Consider the following 25,128-nt stretch of genomic DNA (forward strand, 5'->3'; position numbering starts at 1 on the left):
AAGCTGACTGTTTTGAAGTGTAAAACCGTATAAAAACTGACAGATAATGTAATGTAAATTTGTTTATTTTGTATTATCAACAATAATGCCAAATATAATATTGTAGTACAATCTTATAATAATTTTGAAAAGCATCATCATATCACAACACTTGATGCTAATCATTAATGCTAATCACTGCAAAATATTATTTATTGTTTATTACAGTTACAGTATCCTAAAATTAGTGTAACAACATAAATTACTTAGATCTCGAGAAACACAATGAAATAATATAATAAACATTATATATATATATACTTAATCTAAAGAAATAAATTTGAACGTATTACTATCCATTTTCAATAAAATGCCGTTTTCGTTTAATTTCGCAATAAATTCAGAGAAGTCACTCATCAAAATTTTCTTATCCGATACGATTTCACGCAATCTTTTCATAGAAAATAACTTACTATTGTTAGAGACTGCTTCTTTTCTTAGTATCTTTATAAATTCTTTAATCTTTGAACAAAACAATACATATTAGTATCTCACAATCTCCTGTTATTGTAAATCTATATTAACTTACTTACTTTTCGATTAGTTATATTTTTTGTACTTAAGGATTGGCAATTTGTAATTTTGTCATCAAACGTATGTTGTAAAATTTCTATCACATCCAAAGCATCTGTTTCTATTGCCTCTGTACGTAATTCCAATTTTGCTCTAGCCTATGTAGGAATTTTAATTTTCGTTTCATGAGAAAAAAGATATTTCAATTCAAAATCTATACATATGTATATGCATAGATTAAAAATTCAAAATAACAAACACAAAAATAATGGAACCTCTGTTAATCGTATCATGGCTTCTAATTGTCTATTACAGACAGATAAACCACCAACTTTATTATTCTGATCTCGAAGCTCTAAATAATAATTTTGTAATATGTTAGCTGCTTCTTTAGTTAACTTCGGCTTAACATATTGCCGTGCATACGCAATATATTTTCTGAGAATTGACTGTGGAATGATATTCGTATTTTCTGCTATTGGAACTTTCAGTCTATCTCTAAAAATTTTTTTATGAAAAATAAATATATGTTTATATATGTTGAACAATTATTATGTCTAATATGTTTTAATTACCTTAATAAAAGTTTAGTTGTATGTGATACATTTATATGTTGAGATGTACTATTAGTTGGCACACTATTAGTTGTGTTGAAATCACCATGAATTGACATAACATGATTACATAATAAATCATCTATATGCTATTGCAAACAGAAAATATAATCTTAATTAGAAATATTCACTTGTGTATGTATAACTATTAAATATTAAGTATGCACCTTATTCGGTTCATCTAGTAATGAAAATATTAGATCAAAACGTGACAAGAGAGGAACACTCATTTTTAAGTTTTGCAGTACTGTTTTGGTTCTATTAAATCGACCACCAATTGGATTAGCAGCTGCGAGAATTGATGCTCTAGCAGGAAGAGAACATATTATTCCAGATTTAGCAATGCTTACGCTTTGTTGTTCCATAGCTTCTAATAAAACCTATAATTTAAACAATTTGCTTTTTAATATAAAGTAATAAATCATAATCAACTATTCAATATGATATTAAGAATGCTAAGTTTTTATTAATTTGATATTTAATAACTTTATAGCAAAACAGTTCTAAATAGTTCTAACAGCTTTACCGAATGTTGTTTATGCATTTTATCAAATTCATCAATACAACAACAGCCTCTATCTGTCAAAACTAATGCTCCTGGTTCTAAATTAAATTTATTATTTTTATTTTCTTTTGTTAGTGTTATTGTCAAACCAGAAGATGTACTTGAATTTCCACACACATATACACCTATAAAAATCATTGTTACAAATTCTTCGATAATATACAGGGTGTCTCACCTGATATTGGCATCTTGATTTACATTACTTTTATTACCCGTAGCGAAAAATATTTCAGGTAAAAGTTGAATAGCTTTATGCATTCTGATATTATTAATTGTTATAAACAGTGTCGAACTGCACCGATTAATGTATTAAAAGATATATGATTCCATTAAAAAAAAAAAGTTGACCTTCACATAATCTTTACATGCTCGTCTACAGGAATATTAATAACGTTGGAATATAAAGCCATTCAACTTGTATAATAGTAACTTCTAAAATAGCGATGTAAACCAAAAAATCAATATCTGCTCAGACATCCTCTATACAATTATATAATAAAATTCTTATTCGTTTTGTTGTACCTTTAACAGCAATTCGCTCGCAGGCTTGTAACATTTGCGATTTTCCAAGACCAGGATCACCAACTATTAATACATGAATATTTTCTCGTGATTCTGAATTTTCTACATTTCCACCAAATAAGCTCAACATCAGTCCGGCCTTGACAATTTCATGACCATATATACTTGGACATAAGGAATGTACCAACAGCGGAAAAATATTTGGTGTATTATATACCTCCTATCAGAATTAATATAATAAAACATAAATACTTCACAGGATAGATTACTTAAATTATAACATATATTCTCAATTCATATACCTTTATTGCTAAATAATCCTTTATTGACATTTCATTATTTATGATATTTTTATCCTGAAGTCTTTGTTTATTATTAATTATCGTAATAGCTTCCATGTACAAAGAAAATGAGATTTTATTTCGAGGCTTTGCATTATTATTACCCTATATAACACAGTATGTCAGATCATAACATTATAATATAAATAAAAAAACATAGATTATATGTTTTTAATAAAATACAGGCGAATTATCTAAAGCTAACGATGCAAAAATATGCTTAAAGACAAAAATATTTAGTTAAAATGAGAACATTATAAAATAGAAAAGTTAGCTTCTCAAAAGAATTGTTTGAAACAATTCCTGTATATAAATGCCCCAACTTGCTCGGAAATCGATTACAAATATAAATTAAACACTTAATTGCAAACATTGAAACTCTTTTGTAATCTACCACATATATCTAAGTACACTTTACCTTTATAATTCCTGTTAAAGTAATATCATCTCCAGGCATACAAGTATTGACTAAGTCATCCATTAATTCGATATCAATCATTCTAGGCATACTTCCTTTACTGTTCTATACGAAAAAAGATATGTACATATATGAAACACGCCAGCAATATTAATGAGTTATAAGTTAATTCATTTTCGACAGTTTTTAAATCTATTAGTAAAATTATTTATTCTTTTGTCGCAATATTATTCACACCATTTATATGAAAGAGTAATGCTATGAAGAATCAATTTTTTTATATTATTTACGTTTATGATAAATTATTATGATGAATTCTTATAACTGTTTTAAAAAATATCGTTTTAAAAAATTTCATTTGAGTAAGAGTATAAATTTAATTGTTCGAAACAATTTATTCAAAAATTAATGAATAGTTTTATACATAGTATATAACATAATAAATTTATTAAAATGAATTGTAACTCTGAGCTTCATTTATATAAACATACGCGCACATACTCGCACAAAATAAAAATGATCTTTTTTAATTGTAATAGAAGTACAAACCTGATCGTTATTTGAAAGTTCTTGTATTTTAATCGTTTGAAATGAGATACTTTTCACCAATGATGAATCTAATATCACACGAAATTTAGATATGCCACATGTATTACATATTCTTGGAACTGTATAAACTCCTAATGGCTGTTTCACTATTTTCTGTAAATTACATTTACGACAAGCGAACATAATCCATTGTGCTAGATGTTTTATGTGGCCTACTCTTATTACACAGCCTCTAATTGATACTAATCTCCCTGTTAAGAAAATTAAATATATAAAAACAGAATTAGGTCAGAATTAAAGAAAATTATGATTTTTATTACTCAAGAAATTCTATACATACCGTAAGAATTTGCTTTCAAATCTTGCAAACACATAATCGGTTGGTAATTTAATATTTTTATTCTAACAGTAGAAAGTGTACTTATAATATTTGCAGAGCTTAGACTTTCTCGTGGTACTGTATTTAAAATTTGCTAAAAATACAGAACTTAATATTTCGTGAATAAATATACTAATTATAAAAAATATTATAAGTATACCTGGTGTACAGCCAATTTAAAAGAATTTAAGATATGCAATGGATTTTCATATATGTCTTTCTTAAAATTGGACCATTCATCCATAAAAATTGTATCATTGTATAATTCACATATGTCAATAATAAAAATTATGCCATTTTCTAAATTTTCCAACGAAAGTAATGTTAACAATCGTTGATGTCTATTTATAAATCTTTCTACTATTTGTATTTTTTTAACTGTATCAGAATCATTTTTATAAACTAAAAGACAAATTATTTTTCCAACATTATTACTTATCTATGAATTATTTTTATATAACTATTGTATTTTAATTTGCATTAACCCAATTTAATAAAAAATATAAAAAATGTTTCTACCTTCATCAGAAAAAAATAGCTTCCATCCATAGTATGGAATATTGAAATCTACGTAAGTATTATCTACGTTTAATAAATTATATGTTTCAATAGGGTCCAAACGTTGATATTTCTTTTCATCGTCTTGATTGTCATTGTAATCTATAAATTATTAATTATACAGATATAACATAAATAAGTTTATATGTATATCAAAATTAAAATTCCAACAAATAAAAGTTTGATTATTATGCCATTAGAATCTAACTTTTAATGCTTAAATACACTGCTTAAAACAATTAGAGGATTGTTATTATGAACGATTTTATTGCATCAATCAATTAAACAAAAGTAAAAAAATCCTATGATCTTAATATATTGACATATTATTCATCATTATTGTAATAAAAACTAACTTTAAGACAATCGTTAAAAGAAATATGAAAAAAAAATAATTGACAAATATGAAAATGAAAAACGTCAAAAATCAAAATAAGATTATTCCATACACTAAATTTAACAAAGTGAAAGTAAAAGTATTTTTTAAATTAATCATTTTCAAATATAAATACTTCAATATGTAAGCGATTTCGAATAATTGATGTATGTGTTAGTGGCAACACATTTTCTTAACGATATTATGGCAAATAGCCCACCGCTATTTAGGAGGAGGAATCAGTAACGGCCTTGGCAGGATGCTCGACTGAATGTTTGGGAAATCATCGCCAACGATTCCAAATCGTTGTACTATGAGATGTTGATAATATGACTATTTAGTTAGATGAAGAGTAAAATAATTTTTACTGATAGCAAGCGACCCGACCGTGACGTCATATTGCCAAAGAATAAAGACTATGACTAAGGTTCTAAAAGATCTGGTCACAGAATAGGGAAGACAGTAATGCTTTTTGGTAAGCGAACCTATCCTGACAAATTTCTAATATACACGAAAGAAGACATGTTTTGATGTATGTACAAATAGAACTCAACCTCTCCAATTTCGATGATTCTTTTTAATATGTGGTTGGAGGCATGATCCTGAGCAACTTTTTCCTACACATGTTAGTGGTGAACGGCCTTGTTCCGTTTGCGAGAGCAGGCGAAGACTGCCTCGTCGTCGAAAAAAAGACCTTCACAGAAGTGCAGTTCAGTAAAACTCCTTGAAGAATTGCTACAGATTTATATTGTACTATATATCGGAGTCATCAAGTCCGCCGCACATGCTTTATTGTAGTTTGGAGTTTTCAAACAGGTGAGTCATGGATCAGAATTGTATAAATTATTTATTATTTACCATTAATATTTGCTACCTGTTAATTATTATTCTTATGTTTATTAAATTTGCTTTTTTGCAAATTGTAAGAATGTTTGGTGATTACATGGACACAAACTATTATTCAGATGGTTGAATAGTAATAGTAAAAAAACAAAAAAACATTTTTGAGCTATTGAAAAACATAATTAAAATCATTAAACTGAGTTTCTGTCAAATATTAACAACAGATACACAAAACAATAATAATACATACACATATGTATTAAATACACAATCGTGTATTTATTGGTTGTTCTTTTTTTGTTATTCATCATTCGATAAAATTTTAATTGCTAATCATTACATGTTTATAAACTGACAACTGACAAGCAAAAACAATATCGTGGCGATCAGCCGATGGTGGTATAAACTGCCTAGTCCATGCATATAGGAAGGGAAAGGCTCCCTGGTAGGTCACTGAGGTCTCCGAAAAATTGCTTACGCGACAACTAAACTTTGTTTTGGTAGAAATGATTTCAGAAAATTGATTTTTCAAATGGCTGAGCTAATTTAACTTGTCAATGGAAACGGATATTCTCTATAAATGCATTAAAGCAAATGTCCTTATATTGACTTAACTTGCCAGTTAAGATATCCAGCTGAACATCGCTCACGACTAATTGTATATTGTAAAACTGACGACATGGGTTTTGAAACAGATACATACGAAGAGTTTATTTACTAGATATTTGCGAAGAACTGCTACTATTGCAACATAGAATTCTACATAGAATTGAGCGTTTATGACAGCGTATGCATCTATATTAGTTACCAAGGAACGGATAATATGACCTGGTCTCGGAAGCTTTTATTTATATATACAGAGGGTGGAACGTGCTTAAATAGTCAAGATGAAAGTTCGTACGTAACATGCATATGCGAGGTTATAGGAAATGTCTTAAAACTCAATTAAAAATGAATATCATCAATGCATTGAGTTTGAATTTGGGTTTTTTTCAATCGCTTCCGTAAGATGATAACAATTATTCTATTTCGTAAGATAATATCTATTATTAATTTACCTATTATTTTTATAATTAATTTGTTATTTTCACGTAAGCCCTGCTATATTGAAAATTCTCACAATGATACACTTAAACTAATAACTACAGTATTTTTCTAATAAGTATGTTACAAATCATAACACTGTGATACAGTACACATATTCTAATTTATAATAATAGTTATTTTAATTTAAACGTAATAATAGTAAAATAATATATATAATATAATATTAATATAAATATAATAATAAAATAATAAAATAAGGTGATGGATATCAAATGTGTACATAATCAAGGTATACATAAAAACTAATCGAAGATCCATCTTCTTTCTCCTAGATAAGGCAAGCAGTTTATTTTGTAGAACTATTTATTTTATAGAAAAGCTTAATGTGCCAATTAAATGCCAAAAATGAAATTTGCCACCCCTAATAATTTAAGAAAAAACATTTCGTGACATTATGTTTGAACCACTCTATATAAACATTAAGTCTAATAACTAGACAAGATTATAGCTCTATTTTAAATGAAGGTGGAAGAAAACCACAATAGAAAATTTTGTATAGTTCAACAAGTTTTATCTTTTTATGATACAACTATACTTACAAATGTATCCATACATACAACTGCACTTTTTGTTAATAAAATCCCATCTTCATTATTTATATTTTAACATTATAAGTGTTAATTTAATTATAGATCGCTTCTACATATAAATACCTCTTAAAATATAGTGTTCTATACTTGTTATATTTCTATTGTATATTCCTAATTACGACATATTATAATTGAATACAAATTGTAATTATTCTTTTTCTATCTTAATCTCTTATATCATGAAATGTTAGTAATATATATTATGTCTATGAAAATACTTATAAATTCTGATAGTTAATCAAATAGATCAATACCAAGATTATGTAATTAAGCATACATCCAACTAAACTAATTAAGAATGCTAAATAAAATGAGAAAATTTAAAGATTATTATGTTATTTAGATGCATCATATATTATTATTAACTATTAACATATTGATTAATATATAAATCGACAATGATTCACAAATATATTTTCATATATCTTCAATATATGGGCTACTACTAATTTGCATTCATATATTATGAAAATCATCTGTGGTCTACAAGCATATCTTTATTTATATATACACAATACAGGCTATGTAACCTAAAATACAAAAGTATATGATATATGCATAAAAACATTATATACTTAAGACACTGAAAAAAATTTAAACACTATAGCAGTCAATGTTAATTACATAATAATTAAACATCTAATGATAATTTAATAACTTAGAAACCCATATTAACACTTTCATTTACGTATGATCTCCATAAATTCATGTTGGCTTTGAGTCATAAATTAGCTTACCTTAATAAGTTTCTTTGAATATAAAAAAAAGCGATATGTGATCAAAAAGACGATCATCATTTCTCCTTTTCACATATAATTAACGTAATTTTACTATATTATAACACACTAAATAATCAATACTTAAAAAAACGTTTTGTATATTTCAAATATTAAAATAAAAACGTGATGTATATATGTACAAAAGGTAAACACAAATTCATTAATTGTATTTGATTATATTTCATTAAATTATTTAAAACTATAGATTTATTAAAATGAACAAAGAATATCTTACTCTTTTTAGATTTTGATGACTTCTTTTTACCAAGATACCATTTGTTCTTATAAAAATTGCTCGATTTTTTATTACTCATAATTACAAATATCTAATAAATCTCCGTTAAAATTACTATAAAGTTTTAGCTACAGAATATATTCTATTCCAATTTCTACATTTCATTCATACATTATAGATACATATATAATTTGTCACTTTTGAAATTTACTAACATATATTATATAAATAGACTATGACTGATTTTTCCACTTATTAACTTCACTGTTTACATTAATTGACTGCTATAAAACACTTTGAAAAGATTTAGGGCTCTTTTCCACTTGCGACTAATCGTACATTCTAGCAGCAAAATGACGTTCAGTAACACGATTGTTCCGCATGTGGGTATAGCACGTATATATTCCATATTCATAATTTATAGTCTCACAGAACTGCTCTGTCGTCTGATGAAAATTATGTCACATTCGACAATTTTGTCGTCCTGCGCGAATAGTCGCAAGTGGAAAACAGGCTTTAATCACAGCTAACCAAAGATAAGGTTAGTCAAGCATTTTCAATTGTAACTATGGAAACCATTAGTTGACATCATTAACGTTACTATGTAACGAAACGGAGACCTCGTAATATACCTGGAAACGTAATAATTTACGTATAAGCTTTACAATATATTTATTCAGCTTTTCGTTTATTAAATTATGTCCATAAATTTCAATGAGAGCAAGAGAGAGAAAGAGATAAAAATTTCAATGAAAGAAAATATATATACTATAAACTTATAAAATTATGTCATATATTTTAACAAATATAGTATATTTGTTAAAAAATAAAAACAATCTTATTTATCTCTAAAATGTGGAATTATTTTAATATTATAATTGGTATTAACTCATAAATATCTTGAATATGGATAAATATATAGTCACAGGGAAAATTGGAAAAGGAGCACAAGGTATTGTTCTAAAAGCACATGATGTGGAAACAGAGAAGGATGTTGCATTAAAAAAGTTATTTTTAAAGAATATTGATAACGGTATATCCATATCTATTATTCGAGAAATAAAAATTTTACAACAATTAAAACATCCCAATGTATGTTTATCTTAATTATTTTATATATAATATATACGTATATAATTCATATAAATAATTATATAAAAAAGAACTTCCTTATTAATAATATAGAAATAAATTTAATAAAAAAGATTGTTTAACACAGGTCATACAGTTATTAGATGCTTTCCCTACTGGTTTAGATTTTATAATGGTATTTGAATATATGCCGACAGGACTATGGGAAATAATAAGAGACAATGATATATTATTAACTCGAGTTCAAGTAAAAATTTATACAAAAATGATTTTAGAGGGCATTGCATATATACATGGAAAAAATATAATACATAGAGTAAGAAGTATTTATATTTTTTAATATAAACTTAAACATAATAATAATAATAATAATAAGTATACCTGAAGAACTTTAATTACATACATATTAAATTTATACACAGAATGTTATATATTTTGAATTTTTGGTTTATTTACTTTTTACCTTTAAAATTCTATTGAATTATAGTGAGAGTATTAAAATACTATTTTTAGGATTTAAAACCTGCTAATTTACTAATAAATGAAAAAGGTATTTTGAAAATTGCTGATTTTGGTTTAGGAAGATTATTGTGGAAGAATGTAACAAAACCATATTCTCACCAAATTGCCACTAGATGGTATAGAGCACCTGAATTATTATATGGTGCACGATATTATACATCAGCAATTGATATGTGGTCTATTGGATGCATTTTTGGTGAATTATATAACAGATCACCATTATTTCCTGTAAGACATTTCTATTTTTACTCTATTATTGGTGGTAATTTTAATATGAATTATATAGTAAACATCAAACTTACAGGGAGAGACAGATATTGAGCAGTTAGCAATAGTTTTAAAATATTTAGGTTCTCCTACCTCAGAAACATGGCCAGATTTAAGTATATTACCTGATTATAACAAAATTACATTTCCATATCATAAGGGAATATCATGGGATGAAATTCTTGAAGATACTGAACAAGAAGCTCTTGATCTAATTAGTAAAATTCTTATTTACAATTCATCACAACGTTTGACAGCTGATGAAGTGTGTAATAAAATAAATACAGCAAGCAATTACTAACAAAAATTAAAATATTTCTTATTTCTTATTTCAGGCATTACAACATCCATATTTTCATATTAAACCATATGTTTCTTCAAAACATTTGATAAAACCACAAACTAGTCATCGCTATCAAATAAAGCAGAAAGAAATTAATACAAATATCCAAGCTACTACCCTTTTTAAAAATCTGTTAACTATTATATAATAAATGTTCATATTAACAAAGTACATATATAATTAATAAAACAAAAATATATACACTAAGATTATAATATATAGAAGTGACCACACAAATAAATTATACGTTTAATTATAATAAACTTCGAGATTATTTAATTTTAATCATTTTAAACCTGATAGAATAAGAACTATAAATATTTTTATAGGTACATAAAATTCGATTATTTTCTTAAAAATGATGTACGAGTTTATTATCAATAATTATCTTATTTTATTTATTTTTATAAAATGCAAGAAATCTATTAAAAACATCACGATTGTAGCCTGTAAGACAAGGTTGCCCATTTTCATATAGAGCTTTTTCATATAATTTTATTGATGGTTCTGACCACCAAAAATTTGTGATTCCTTTTTTGCCATCAATATCTAAGGTATTAAGTTGGTATACAGAGAAATGAAAATTTTGTCCATCTGACTGAACACATTGCACAACAATAGGTTCAGGTAACTTCTTCACATTTAATCCAAACTTTTGTCGGGCACAAGTTGCTGCTACAGTAAATGATTTCATCATTGAACGTGCGTGAATTTGATCTTCAGTTACTGGCAATTCAGTTATATTTTTAACTTCCTCTGGATTGTGATTTATAAAAATAGTGTGAACATTCATTAATGGCGATTCCGTATCAATTGCTATAATGTTAAAATGTACATGTTTAAATTTTCTAATTATGATTTATAAACTATAATCTAGCTTTCTATAACTATAATCAACTTACGATATAAATCCTCAGTGTTATCAATATCTAATTTAGATAAACCAACAGTACAATGTAGTGGGTGAAGATTAGGAAATGCATATTCGTTATCCATATTTACATCAGCTATAGGTGCTAGAGGTATCGAAGATGTCATCATTATATCCATTTTTAAGGAAAATTTTATAAAATCGTTTTCTTTCCCTAAAATATACGAAGTAACAAATTACGAGCTTGTGAATAGACATATATACGAAAATCTGCTAATAAAATATATTAATTAACTTGTACAAATTATAAAACTAATGATTTTAAAGTCATGAATCATAAATATTCCTAGTTGGTTTATAATAATCGTAACTGAAAAAGTCAAATACTTTATGATGCTATTGTCTTGCATGATCATTAAAAATAGAAATATTATATATGAATATGCAACACATATAATACATGAAGTTTAACGTATATTTTATAATATTTTTCTTTTAATAATATACCTATACACATAGATACAAGTCCATCATGAACTATTGATTTGTATTGTACATCATTTAATCCACATAATGATTCACAAAGTTGTAAAAACTTCTTTGTTAAATTATGCCTACAACATATTCTTTGTTACAGAAATAAAATTTCAAATTAAAAAATATGAGGTAAATGTAATCATAGACGATTCATACTCACATTTTTCTTGTACTAGATATACCATATACTCTTGGAAACACCCAAGCAGGCCGATTAGGATCTTTCAATCGTGGTAATTTTACTTGCTGTGCATCATATATTACAGATGTATAAACAAATCTGAGTAATTAAAATGATTTTTAAATTGAGAAAAGAAAATCATTAGTTGTATATTTCAAATACAACGACTAATGAAATTATATGAAACATAATTATATTTTTATTAATATACCTTTTTAATAAATTATCTACATTGTCTGGAACGTCAGTAATTAGCTCTTGTATATTCTTTGGTAATGCATCATCAAGTTTTAGGGTTTTCGTTAATACACATGCTTGTGGTACACCTTCTTGTAAAACATTCCAATCTTCAATTACCAAACAACTTTTACTATTGGAATTAGATTCTGACTTATTAAAAACAGTTGAATTTTCAATTCTAATATGAAAAAGAAGGAAATGTATTTATAATAAAACTTTATAGCTACAAATTAACAAAGTGTTTCTCAATTCGTAAATATATATTAAGTCAATTAACTAAAGAAAAATTAATAACATATATATATATATATATATATATGAAAACAAAATACTTTATTAAGGATTTATTAATTTCATAGAATACAAAAGAATATTTAATAACATTTGTTGCTAAATATTTATCTTAAAAGGAGTTTGTAACCTTCTATACAGTTATATTATAATATTATTGGTGTTTTTATAGATATCAATGTCCTTAAAAATAAATTCTTATAAAGTTAAATATTATAATTATTAAAAAGATTATGAGAATAATGAGAATTATAATTTAATATTCTTCTAAATATTGATACAAAAGATACATTTAACTGTAAAAATTCCTACAATGTCCAAAATTACAAAAAATAAATACATTAAGCAATATCTTTCTCGAAATAATCTTTCTATAAAGTAATTTGCAAGTTAGGTAAATTATTTTTATATTATTTTATGTCACTTGAAATAATTTTTAAAATTAAGTAACATCCAATGATTTAAGTTATGAAATTATTTAGATTAAGGATATAAATATGTTATTAACTTTTCATTATTAATTAGGTAAAACAATGTTTTCTAGAAATTTTATAAAACAAACAACATAAAGTATAAAGAAATAAATATGAAAACAATGAAAGATAAATGTTAAAATAACAAATTAAATAAGATGTATATTATAAAATTATACCTCAGTGATATATGAAGCATTTTACCTTTTTGCTGATATTAATTCTGTAGCATCATGTATTGTAAAATTCATAGATTTTAACATTTTTTCTGCTTTAGTTACTTGCACACTTCTTTCTCGTTGATGTTGCCATAAATATCTTATTGCTTTACCTATGTGTTGTTTATATAATAACTGCGTAAACTTCATTATAATTTATCTAAAAAAAAAAAAAAAAAAAATGATAATTTACATCATTATAGAGAGTAACTGAGAGTTTTGTTTAATTAAATTTCATTTCACTGTTTTTAGTCAATTATATACTTTAGAATATTGCTGATATAGGTTAAGTAGAACTATTATTTTCTAAGAACAAGAAATACATAGTATTTGTTTCCTACTCTATCTCTTTCTTCTGCTCTTCTCTCCCTTTTCAAAATTATTGAAACAATTTTAACTCCTTAGTTTAAATTAACACCAATTTGATAACTGTTATATGAGTAAGCTTTTATCCATATTACAATGTATCTACTATACAAATGTATGTTTAATAATTATATTATGAAGATGATAATTCCATTAATGTTTTATATTAATATATTACTGAGAAATATCATGATGGTAGATATGAATACAATATCATCGAGATAAATTTATAATCTTTAATATCAATAATTCAAATATCACTCAAATACTATTAAAGAATATATACACAGGCTACAGTCATACATATAAACAAGTCTAGAGACTTGTTGAGGAATATCAGAGAAGAAGTTACCTCTCTGGTTCTGGTATATGAATATTGGATCTGTTTATAAATATGATCATAGCCGAACCTGTATACACGACCGTGATGGCAACACTGCTTTTGCATGCATCGAAAGTCCTATTTTATTGCAGTGAAGTAAGTAGATTATCATTAATTCTTCCTAAAAAGAATTGATAAAGATATACTTAACTTTTAAAATAAGTGTTTGCCTGTATGTAAAGTATTTACACTGTTTAAAGGGAATGTAAATGTAATGCAAAAGAAGAACTGACCTATAGCTTCAAAAATAAATAAATAAAAGTATTTAAAAAATGAAATTGTCTAAATGAAAGAGGTTAAGTGAATACATAGCATAAGTGAAGATGAGCCATGGACATAGGAATATAGAGAACGAGTAATAAATGAGGGACGATGAAGCTATTTCTGGGGAGCGGGGAACGTAGTATTTTAGGGCCGCATTGATAATTAGTCGTGGTAGCGCAAACGCAATCTCTTAGTCTCATCAAGTAAGAGTAAATTAGTGTAACTAGTTTTCTCCTTCTGACATACATCATTGAGTCAGTCACTAAGTCACCAATAACAAATGTAGCCTCAAAGTATCACCTGACCATGTTTTCCCAGTTCCCTGGAAGTAACTTCACACTCCTTGCCAGAACTAGCATTTATGCTCGATTCTTATATTCCTATGTCCATAAATAAATAAGCAATAAGAATAACTCACGAGAAATAAATGGAATTTTTGCAAATACGAACAAAAATTTTCATGTCAATATTTGTAAAACATGATAAATTTCGCACACCACTCTAGAGGTAACGCATTATCGTTTTTAATTTTTAGTAATAATATAAGTGCTAGGATTTCATAATTCTTCATTCTTTGGAAATAAAAAAAACAGAAACACAATTATTTGATTTTGAAGTCCTATCATAATTTCCTTTACAGCCAAGAACACATCAATGTAATGATGTTATTAATTTATAAAACATTGTATAAAGCTATTATATTGTAAAAAGCTAAAATAAAAGATATAAAATAAGTATTTAAGAGTTTTGACTTTAAAGTCTATTTCACATACACGATTATACATTCTGTTGCATTATACTGTAATTGTTTTATGTTAGTATTATCACTTACTGTCACAACATACATATATTACACAAATAAACATTTATAGGTTATAGAACTAGCTAGATTATATTTATATCAGAAGAAGAAGTTTTTAATATTGTTGTCAGATTCACTTTTATTATGAAGCGTAAAAGCCCAATCTTTAGAGTAGATCTTTTAGATTTCATTTCATATTTTTTAATGATTTCTTACGATATTACAAACTGATATCATTTAATATTATTAAAACTAAAATTAAAATATTGAATATACCACATATCATTTTGTTTCTTTTTAATATAAAGTAACAACCATTTTACTTCATTTTGATAATAATTTTAATGACGTAATAAGGCATACATATTTTAACAATTTCGTAATTATGATTTATATGTTTCCTTCTACTTCTTTTATGTATATATATATATTATCAAATATTTTCAACAACTTATTTTAACAACAAATAAATACTTTGACATGTCCAACATTCACGAATTATATACTATTTTTTTAGTAAATTCATATTTTATGCTATTAAATTCTAGGGAATTCGAAATATAGAGACTTAATACAGCTTACATTTTCTGTGAGATAAATACATAATATATGCGCGCGCATCCACATGCTATACTTTTATACCTAGTGATTTGCATATTATAAAAGGTTCCTACCTTTGATGCGTGAAAAGATGGTGACCTACTGATAACGAAGTTCTGTGATAAAAATTGTGAGTGTGGAAGAACCTTTTCTGTCATACAAACGTTAATATCCTAGATACAGGCAATGCATTGGAGCTGGATACACTTGCAACAATCATGATAAATACATCTGTATGTGTTATAATTATTTGAGTATTTTAATATCCGATCATTAGAAAGGATACCTATAGCAGTAGTGTTTTTAGTATGTGAAAACGATAAAGTTTTTTAAATCATATTGTACTGTATTTAATCGGTAATGTGTGTATTTACTACTAATTATATATGTAAGTGCATTTCTTCACAACATGTTATTTAGTGTTTATCGCCATTATAAAATATCTGAAATACGTATTTATTTTGGTAATTTATATATTGATGTAGCATAATTTACCAACTCACGATACTGGTTTAAGTATCTCTTTTGTTTTAACATAGTACTAATTGTTTTCACAACGTCCTTTAATTTTACCTTAAATTATTTTTGTAATTTTTATTTATGCACTTATGATAAGGGTGTTGATACTTAATTGTACTATTAAGATTATAAAATATTGCAGGTAAAACTTACATATAAATAGTTAAGAAATTATGAATTCTCAAAAATTATCTTATTAAAATATACTAAATTGTATACAATGTCTCATTGTGAAGAAGAAGTGGCATCGTCTGGTTTTCACCAATTAAGCATTACAAGTAAGTTTTTATATCCTTATTTATTATTATATATATTTAACATATTTTGTGTATTGTATAGTTCATGCACTATCATCCATAAGTATATACTTGGTGCAGTCCAATCTGAACATAGATATTTTTTTATATGTTTAACATTATGATAAGAGAATATTTCTCTATTGTTAATTCTTTATTTCTTGTCATAACTGAAGTAAAATGTTCCGCTAAACTAAAACTAAAACTAAAACGAAGAATATACATGTATCAATCAAGTTCCACATTTATCTGTAATAAATACATGATTCTTCATAAAATATACATAAACTATTAAAATGTGATTGGGAACACTTGTTCTTATTATTATTCTAAAATCTCAATGTTGAACAGATACACTTAGTTGCCTATCTGAAATGTTTCTCTCGAAGTATTTTTCATCCTACCTATCCTACCCTAATTTTATCATATTTTACTAATTGCATTTAAGATACTGTATTAGGATCAAAGATAAAAATTAAATTAAAGAACTTTATTTGGGATAAAGTTCCAAGTAGCATCTGTGTCCAATCAAGACAAAATTTGGTGGATGTTATAAGAACAGAGAGTAAACTCAAAATATAAAAATTTCAGTTTTGACAATTCATGCATTTAGAAGATATAGGAAATGTTCAAATACCTATACATAGTAGTATATATATGAATATGTGTACATACATGTACATGGTTTTAAATTTACATAATTTAACAGTCATAATTTTACAATATAATGTAGTTTAATTTTAATTACTTACCAGATAAATATTAAACATATAAAAATTGTTAAAAAAATACATAAAAAACAAATTATATAATATTACTCTTAAATATTAATACTGTTTTAAGTATATATAATAAAATTTTGTTATTTTAGTTGAAGGTGCTATATTAAGAAGTTCTACATTTTTAAAGCCTAATCCTTACATTGAATTTTCTGTTGATGATAAAAGTCCTCGAAAGACAGAAGTTTCAAAATCCACATATCAACCAAAATGGAACGAGGAATTTACAATACTTGTAACTCCATATTCTCAATTACATTTTCGATTGTTAGATCACAGTACATTCCGAAAAGATACTTTAATTGGAGAAAAAAAAATAAGTCTTTCTCAAGTATTATCTCATTATAATGGGAAGTTAGAAAATATGGAAGTAACGTTTGATTTAATGACTGAAAATAAACATGATTCTCAGTTATGTAAGGTTGGAGAATTGATTACAGTATTTGATGGATTAAGAATTAACATGCCAAATACGTCATCACTAACTATTAATGAATCACCATCGTGTCAGATGCAATCTGGCTGTATGCCTTATGATGGTAAGAAATTAAGATCAAGCATATAATAATTTTTAAATAATAAATGAACAAAATAATTTTTAGCCAATGATAAATGAGACAGAAATTTTTTCAAAATTTTAAGGAAAGAATACCAGAATAATAAGTATTATCTAGATAAGTATTATTAGGTTGTCCGAAAAGTGTCTTTCTTTTACAGACACGTCTTTTAGAACAATGCATCTTTATACAAACATGAAACTTAATCTGTCGAACGTTGTGATCTTTATTTTGATAGAATAAACTGGATCATACGTAATTTGATAAAATAATATAAAACGGGAAATGTTGTGCATCCATTATTTCCTTATAAAACAAAAGAAACTTTTCGAACGATCTAATATATGTAGTGTATGTCATTATATGACATTATATGACATTTCAAATATAGCTGTCTATTATAGAATTTAATAAAATTTTTAAAGCATTTATATTAATTTTTAAAAATCAATAATATTTCTCTCTTCTTGGAAAAGTGAAAGTTACTTTAAATGTTTTAAATAGGGGCATTCTTACTTTTAATTTTATAAGGAATAATGTTATTTAATTTCCACTGTTACACATACATCTAAAATATTTAATTATACGATCACATCTTTACAGAACTTCATAATAATTTTTCAATGATGGTCAGATTAACAAGTGTAGTATGATGTACTATGATTGGCTTTGAATTTGCAGTATAATATTTCAGAATCACTAAGTAATCAATTTTTTATAGAGAATCATAGATAATCATATTACGATTTCATAAAAAATATATTTTCTACATATTCTACACATATTTGCTACATACATATACATATAAGATACTTCTAATGCTGGTGTTCTTATTGCTTTATCATTAGGTAGGTATAATTAGTGTAGGTTTGGAAGAACTAACAGACTGAGAAATAAGTAAAGACCTAGTAATGAATAAATAATATTTATATGCAAAATATTTATTTACATACATAAAATGCAAATGTGATATGTGTAAATTAAAGTATAAATTATTTTTAAGATATTCTTGCAATCATCTATATAGAACTTATCATTATATTTTATTTATTTGTTGTAATAAAATATATTTAAAGTAAGTGTTATTTGCATTTAAATAAAGTATCAGAAAATACACAAATTTTTTCATTATTTAATTTGGAAAAATGAAAGGAGATGTCTTCTTTTTTAAGTTATTTAAAATTGAACTTGAAATATCTTTATAATGTATAGTAAAATATAAATGATTGAATAATTTTAAATATAAACTAAACATATATGCTGAGTTTTGTTTTTATGTATTTAATAAATAATAGATTTCTGAAATGAAGAACCATACAGAATAATTTTATAATATACATTACATAAAACTTTTGTGAGCGTGTATGTATAATAAAAACAAGTTTTATATATTCTAATTACATATCTTATATATACACATATATATAAATAATGAAATTGGTCTTAATTTAAGTACAGGCATGATCATATTTTAGGTGTTTCAAATAATGATGCTGTTAGTAATAGTAGCATTCTTAATGGAGGGATTCGTGCTCGCATGAGATTACATGAACCTAAACATGTTGCATCATCTACATTTCATGGAACATTACCAAATGTTTATCAGAACTCTACTTATAGTAGTGGAAGTGAACAGGCCAATGCCAATAAGAATAATGAACAAATTGAGCCCGCTGCGTCGAATTCATTATCAAATGGGCATGCAATATCGCCTGCAGACAAATCCATTGTAACATTACCAGGACGTTTTACAGGATCTTTGCCAGATGGACGTCAAATGTCTCGAATAGAGCATGTATCGACATCTGGTATAGTAGATGGAAGACTTGGTACAGTAGATGGAAGATTTGGTACATGTACAGAACAATATCCAAAGGTTTCTGTCTCGGAAAGTCGTAATATTTCTCAACTTGAACAATCAACAGTATTACCTGGAACAGTTGGAATACCTAGATCAGATCAATTAACTGTAGTTAATACAGATATATGTTCACATAGTAGAACAGACCAGTCTATTTCTAATGAACGTAACTCTCGAACAGAACAATCTGTAACTGGTCCTCTTTCAGATAGTTATGGAACTATGAGAACGGATCAAGATACTACTCCTTTAGTAGATGGATGTACAATTTCTAGAGTAGATCAACTTAGACATTCTGGATTAACTGATAGTCAGGGACATTCTCAGACAGAGCAATCTGTAGTATTTACTTTATCAGATGGTTCTCATTTAGAACAACCTACAGTGTTTCTTATGACAGATGGACGTGGAATCGCACGTTCAGACCCATCTTCGATATTATCCTTGGATGATGCACGTAGAATTTCTCGTACTGAACAATATACAAATCCTACAACTACTCGTTCAAATTCCCGAGTAGTACAACGGGTCGCTCCATTAACAGGACAAACTACTATGATACCTGGTCAGTCAACTCAACCTGAATCTTCAATAGTACTTGCTGAAGTTGGTCCTACAAATCATTCTGAAGAGCCATTAGCTCCTGGTTGGGAAATGAGATATGACATTTATGGGAGAAGGTTGTACTATTTTAAAAAATTATTCAATTTTTACATTTTTAGAAAATATATAATATTCTTTTTCTTTATGGTACATTTTTAATTAGGTATTATGTTGATCATAAGACACGAAGCACTTCTTGGGAAAGACCACAGCCTCTGCCACCTGGATGGGAAGTTCGTAGAGATCCAAGAGGCAGAATTTATTATGTAGATCATAATAGAAGAACTACAACATGGCAAATACCAAATACAGAAAGATTACAACATTTTCAACACTGGCAAGGTGAAAGACAGCATGTGGTACAACAAGGTAACCAACGGTTTCTTTATCCCCAAGTAAGTAATAAATAATTATAACATATATATAATTTTATTTTTATTTATATTTTACATTAAGTTTTGAAAATATAGATATTTAACAATCTAATTTAGAAATAAATTTAATATGTATATATAGGCACATGGAAATCAAGCAGCTATAGCAGGACCATCAACATCATCCATAATCGATGATGATGATGCTTTGGGACCATTACCTGCTGGCTGGGAGAGACGTAAACAACCAGAAGGAAGAGTTTATTATGTAAATCATAAAAATCGTACTACACAATGGGAGGATCCAAGAACACAAGGACAAGAAACTGGAATTGATGAACCACCATTACCAGATGGCTGGGAAATGCGATTAACTGAAGATGGAGTTCGATATTTTGTAGATCACAATACAAGAACAACTACATTTCAGGATCCAAGACCTGGAGCACCTAAAGGGTTTGTGTAATCTTTTTTTATCAATCTTTACTAGTTTAATTTTTTGCTTCATTATGTTCTTTACTACTATACTTTTATTTAGTCCTAAAGGTATTTATCGTGTACCAAGAGCATATGAAAGATCATTCCGATGGAAATTATCACAATTTCGCTTCTTGTGTCAAACTAATGCATTACCGAATCATATAAAAATTAGCGTCAATCGACAGACATTATTTGAAGACTCTTACCATCAAATAATGAATGCAGAAGCTTTTGCATTGAGGCGCAGATTATATATCATATTTAAAGGAGAAGAAGGGTTAGATTATGGAGGTGTATCAAGGTAAGAATTGAACTAACAATTCCATGGAAAAAATTTTATTTTATAAGAATAAAAATAAATTAAACAAATTCTGGTTTCAGAGAATGGTTTTTCCTATTGAGTCATGAAGTATTAAATCCAATGTACTGTTTATTTGAATATGCCAACAAGAGTAATTATAGCTTACAAATCAATCCAGCATCTTATGTCAATCCTGATCATTTACAGTATTTTAAATTCATTGGAAGATTTATAGCAATGGTATGATAATTTCTACTGTTAATAATATTATATCTACTAAAATCAATGAAATTAATATATATAAAATATGTTATATATAATAAATATAAATACATTAATTGTAGGCTCTTTATCATGGACGGTTTATCTACAGTGGTTTCACTATGCCGTTTTATAAACGTATGTTAAATAAGAAATTGATTATGAAAGATATAGAATCCATTGATCCAGAATTCTATAAATCTCTTGTATGGATAAAAGAAAATAATATCGACGAGTGTGGCCTCGAATTGTATTATAGTGTGGATTTTGAAATTCTTGGTCAAGTAATACATCATGAATTAAAAGAGGGTGGTGACAAAATTAGAGTTATTGAAGATAATAAAGAAGAATATATTAGGTACTGTTATAATTAATATTAAGTTAATATTTTACACCTTATTACCCAATATTACCTAATATTTTACACCTCATTGATTGTTACTATATAAGGTTAATGACAGAATGGAGGATGACCAGAGGTATAGAGGACCAAACTAAAGCATTTTTGGAAGGTTTTAATTCGGTTGTACCATTGGAATGGTTGAAATATTTTGATGAACGTGAATTAGAACTTATGCTCTGTGGCATGCAAGAAATAGATGTAGAAGACTGGCAACGCAATACAATTTATAGACATTATACACGAAATAGCAAACAAATCTTATGGTTTTGGCAGGTTCGTTATTATGCGTACAAAATTATTTGTAAAATATTATCCAATATATATATCATTTATTATATTTATATATTTTATTCAGTTTGTAACAAGAACAGATAGTGAAAAACGAGCTCGACTTTTGCAATTCGTAACGGGTACTTGTCGAGTACCTGTTGGGGGATTTGCAGAACTAATGGGTAAATAGTAAACATCAATAACTAAATAAATATGAAATAATTTATAGAAATCAGATGATTTACATTTGAAACTATTTTTTGTTATTTTTTTGTTTTGGTCTTCATTTTTATTCTCTTTAGGGAGCAATGGTCCTCAAAGATTTTGCATAGAAAAAGTAGGAAAGGATACATGGCTACCTAGATCACATACATGCTTCAATAGATTGGATTTACCACCATATAAGAGTTATGATCAACTAGTAGAAAAGTTAAACTATGCAATTGAAGAAACTGAAGGTTTTGGTCAAGAATAATTAGAAATATACCTTATGAAACGTAATATACCACTGCCTATGAAGCGATGAAGACTAGTATAGTGGTATAAGGTTTTAATGATTTTATTTATCTTGTTCCCAATAACAAGATACAATTGTTAAGTAAAGAAATTTCTTTAAATTAATGAATTGAAGACGTTTGTATTACATCTTTATAAAAAATCCTTATATTCTTTTTAATTGAAAATGTTTTATTTCAAAATATATTTCATTTATTTTATGTATGTTGTAAGGGAATCTAGACATGTAAAAGTCGTAGAAAATATTAATGAAATGCACAGAAAATATTAACAAATTTGTATATATTTAGAAAATAAAGTTTATAAACAATTCATAGACTAAATGAAAGCAAAGATGCCAAAATAATTATCTTATAATAATTAATTTTTTAAAGATTAATTTTATTTTATTTTCTTGCGTTTTTCTCTCCTAATAAGAGTTATAATGATAAAATACATCCTGTCTTTTAAATGTTAGATATTGATGCTTTCTACGATATTTTAGTAACAGTCCCTATGGAAGGGCTTGAAAATTACAATAACAAATGCTGTACATATTAAGCCATTAATATATTGTATTTTATGTGACAACTCAATAATAACAATTTCATGTTTTGTCCTAAGTAGTTATAAAAAACTATATTGAAAAAATTTTGTAGATACATTAAGAAATGAAAAATACTAGATCCGAAAATGGCTATTTGCATAAACTAGATAATTTATAAATATTTAACATATGAGTCTATAAAGAAATAATGTATGATAATTACAGCTTACATTTCAAGTAATTCTTTTTACTGCTTGAAATATTATAAACGAAAAAATACTATATTTTATCGTGAGAATTTAATTCTTACAAATAATATTTTTAAATTATTAGCATTTATTAATATTTATAATGCATAAATTTCAGTTGTTTCTGTAACAGATACCACTATAAGAATGTGGTATAACAAAATTAATGATAATAAAATAAAATTTTTGACTATCTCTATTTGCTTATATTGTTTTATGTTACCAGGTAATAAAACATTAGTTTGAAGATGTCAAATTAATAAAAGATATTTATTATATACGTTCACATAAAAATATAGCAGGAAAGATGAACTTAAAGAAATATAAATCCGAATCCAAAAATTGAATGCCTTCATAGTGAAATATTAATTAACATTTGTAAAATGTTTATTATATAAATTAACGTATAAAGTGAATTTTACATAAATTTATTTCAAGATATGACACAATTATAGATTATAAATTTATGCTTACAGATTATTTTTTAATTATTTGTTTTTTGATTCAAACCAGTCCATAATGTCCAATTTCACTTTTATGTGCAGAGTTTTGCTTGTGTATTATTGTTATTAAATTAATGTTTGATATTATAACTATTTCTTTTATAACATTTACAATATACCAGTTTGAATTTTTTTTAATTCTAGTATTCTTTATATTATAATCTTAGGACTATAAACATGAAATTTGTTAATGTTTTCAATAGTAATTTGTGTGCGCATGTATGCATCCGTATATGTACAAATAGATATTGTAATTAATGTAAGAATTAACACATTTAATATGCATGCAATATAAAATTGTATATGTGTGCACACAAATTAAATTCATGGATTGTGTATTCAAACAGTAATATAATACAAAATAAATGTATGACAAATTTATAATAATATTAAAAAAAATAAGTTTACTCATTCATTGATAAATCACTTAAAATACATATAAATACTTGTATTATAACTTCTATATAATGTGTATTCTAAGTTTCATAACTTAACATGTATACAATGTATGAAACTATTTACTGTTATCTTCTCAAACTATTAAAGTGTAAACTTTTAATTGAATGAACTTATACTTTACTTTCTATTATTTTAATGTAACAACATTTTATTTATTGTTTATCATTTTTTGGATTGTGTAAAAATTTTTACAATAATAAAAGTATTTTAAAAAAAGAAGGAACAGAAGATATAATTTGTTTCCCAATATTATTATTTAAAATCTGTCCTTTGCAGAATTTGAAAATGATTATGA

At 26.1% G+C, this 25,128-nt stretch overlaps 4 protein-coding genes and 1 long non-coding RNA gene across 11 annotated transcripts; 2 read left to right on the forward strand and 3 right to left on the reverse strand.

The window, feature by feature from the left end:
- Window positions 1–47: 47 nt before the first annotated feature.
- On the reverse strand, window positions 48–8,719 carry LOC132909234 (DNA helicase MCM8-like). 2 transcript variants are annotated; one of them, XM_060963932.1, is made up of 14 exons: window positions 8,429–8,719; window positions 4,460–4,600; window positions 4,101–4,342; window positions 3,902–4,034; window positions 3,562–3,812; window positions 3,013–3,117; window positions 2,556–2,699; window positions 2,254–2,473; window positions 1,693–1,856; window positions 1,334–1,546; window positions 1,128–1,255; window positions 828–1,050; window positions 573–710; window positions 48–501 (listed from the first exon to the last, which is right to left on the reverse strand). In XM_060963932.1, the coding sequence occupies exons 1-14, from the start codon at window positions 8,505–8,507 to the stop codon at window positions 301–303; spliced, it is 2,382 nt and encodes a 793-aa protein (XP_060819915.1). In that variant the 5' UTR covers window positions 8,508–8,719; the 3' UTR covers window positions 48–300. The 2 variants fall into 2 exon arrangements, with proteins under 2 accessions (XP_060819915.1, XP_060819916.1); XM_060963933.1 differs by lacking the exon at window positions 8,429–8,719 and adding an exon at window positions 7,364–7,751.
- A 191-nt stretch (window positions 8,720–8,910) lies between these two features.
- Window positions 8,911–10,915, forward strand: LOC132909260 (cyclin-dependent kinase 20-like). Its single transcript, XM_060963992.1, has 5 exons — window positions 8,911–9,520; window positions 9,648–9,836; window positions 10,034–10,270; window positions 10,347–10,574; window positions 10,645–10,915. The coding sequence occupies exons 1-5, from the start codon at window positions 9,335–9,337 to the stop codon at window positions 10,798–10,800; spliced, it is 996 nt and encodes a 331-aa protein (XP_060819975.1). The 5' UTR covers window positions 8,911–9,334; the 3' UTR covers window positions 10,801–10,915.
- LOC132909280 (uncharacterized) lies at window positions 9,897–10,471 on the reverse strand. The gene is made up of 2 exons (XR_009658512.1): window positions 10,345–10,471; window positions 9,897–10,268 (listed from the first exon to the last, which is right to left on the reverse strand). It is a non-coding gene; the product is annotated as an uncharacterized LOC132909280 (long non-coding RNA).
- On the reverse strand, window positions 10,604–14,310 carry LOC132909256 (large ribosomal subunit protein mL37). Of its 5 annotated transcripts, none has more exons than XM_060963987.1 (7): window positions 14,182–14,310; window positions 13,450–13,623; window positions 12,453–12,659; window positions 12,221–12,340; window positions 12,031–12,137; window positions 11,555–11,737; window positions 10,604–11,468 (listed from the first exon to the last, which is right to left on the reverse strand). In XM_060963987.1, exons 2-7 carry the CDS (start codon window positions 13,611–13,613, stop codon window positions 11,047–11,049), a joined length of 1,203 nt encoding a protein of 400 aa, XP_060819970.1. In that variant the 5' UTR covers window positions 13,614–13,623; window positions 14,182–14,310; the 3' UTR covers window positions 10,604–11,046. The 5 variants fall into 5 exon arrangements, with proteins under 5 accessions (XP_060819970.1, XP_060819969.1, XP_060819966.1 ...); XM_060963986.1 differs by lacking the exon at window positions 14,182–14,310 and adding an exon at window positions 14,008–14,169; XM_060963983.1 differs by lacking the exon at window positions 14,182–14,310 and adding an exon at window positions 13,805–13,990.
- Window positions 14,311–15,933: 1,623 nt separating this feature from the next.
- LOC132909232 (E3 ubiquitin-protein ligase Su(dx)) lies at window positions 15,934–24,938 on the forward strand. Of its 2 annotated transcripts, none has more exons than XM_060963928.1 (12): window positions 15,934–16,265; window positions 16,539–16,674; window positions 17,564–18,010; window positions 19,504–20,569; window positions 20,656–20,887; window positions 21,009–21,322; window positions 21,405–21,647; window positions 21,728–21,887; window positions 21,992–22,266; window positions 22,359–22,584; window positions 22,667–22,763; window positions 22,884–24,938. In XM_060963928.1, the coding sequence occupies exons 2-12, from the start codon at window positions 16,617–16,619 to the stop codon at window positions 23,054–23,056; spliced, it is 3,291 nt and encodes a 1,096-aa protein (XP_060819911.1). In that variant the 5' UTR covers window positions 15,934–16,265; window positions 16,539–16,616; the 3' UTR covers window positions 23,057–24,938. The 2 variants fall into 2 exon arrangements, with proteins under 2 accessions (XP_060819911.1, XP_060819912.1); XM_060963929.1 differs by having other exon boundaries at window positions 15,934–16,110.
- Window positions 24,939–25,128: the final 190 nt, after the last annotated feature.

The sequence above is a fragment of the Bombus pascuorum genome, chromosome 7 (assembly GCF_905332965.1).
Source record: "Bombus pascuorum chromosome 7, iyBomPasc1.1, whole genome shotgun sequence".
NCBI lineage: Eukaryota > Metazoa > Arthropoda > Insecta > Hymenoptera > Apidae > Bombus > Bombus pascuorum.

Coding starts and splice junctions, on each gene's coding strand:
- LOC132909256 (XM_060963987.1), bottom strand. CDS start 13,613: ATGAAGTTTACGCAGTTATTATATAAACAACACATAGGTAAAGCAATA. Junction 12,138..12,220: donor ATATCTAGTACAAGAAAAAT/GTGAGTATGAAT, acceptor AATATGTTGTAG/GCATAATTTAACAAAGAAGT. Junction 11,469..11,554: donor TAACACTGAGGATTTATATC/GTAAGTTGATTA, acceptor TTAACATTATAG/CAATTGATACGGAATCGCCA.
- LOC132909234 (XM_060963932.1), bottom strand. CDS start 8,507: ATGAGTAATAAAAAATCGAGCAATTTTTATAAGAACAAATGGTATCTT. Junction 3,813..3,901: donor TTTGAAAGCAAATTCTTACG/GTATGTATAGAA, acceptor TTTTCTTAACAG/GGAGATTAGTATCAATTAGA. Junction 1,857..2,253: donor CGAGCGAATTGCTGTTAAAG/GTACAACAAAAC, acceptor TGATTTTTATAG/GTGTATATGTGTGTGGAAAT.
- LOC132909260 (XM_060963992.1), top strand. CDS start 9,335: ATGGATAAATATATAGTCACAGGGAAAATTGGAAAAGGAGCACAAGGT. Junction 9,837..10,033: donor GAAAAAATATAATACATAGA/GTAAGAAGTATT, acceptor TACTATTTTTAG/GATTTAAAACCTGCTAATTT. Junction 10,271..10,346: donor ACAGATCACCATTATTTCCT/GTAAGACATTTC, acceptor TCAAACTTACAG/GGAGAGACAGATATTGAGCA.
- LOC132909232 (XM_060963928.1), top strand. CDS start 16,617: ATGTCTCATTGTGAAGAAGAAGTGGCATCGTCTGGTTTTCACCAATTA. Junction 18,011..19,503: donor TGGCTGTATGCCTTATGATG/GTAAGAAATTAA, acceptor ATCATATTTTAG/GTGTTTCAAATAATGATGCT. Junction 20,888..21,008: donor AACGGTTTCTTTATCCCCAA/GTAAGTAATAAA, acceptor ATGTATATATAG/GCACATGGAAATCAAGCAGC.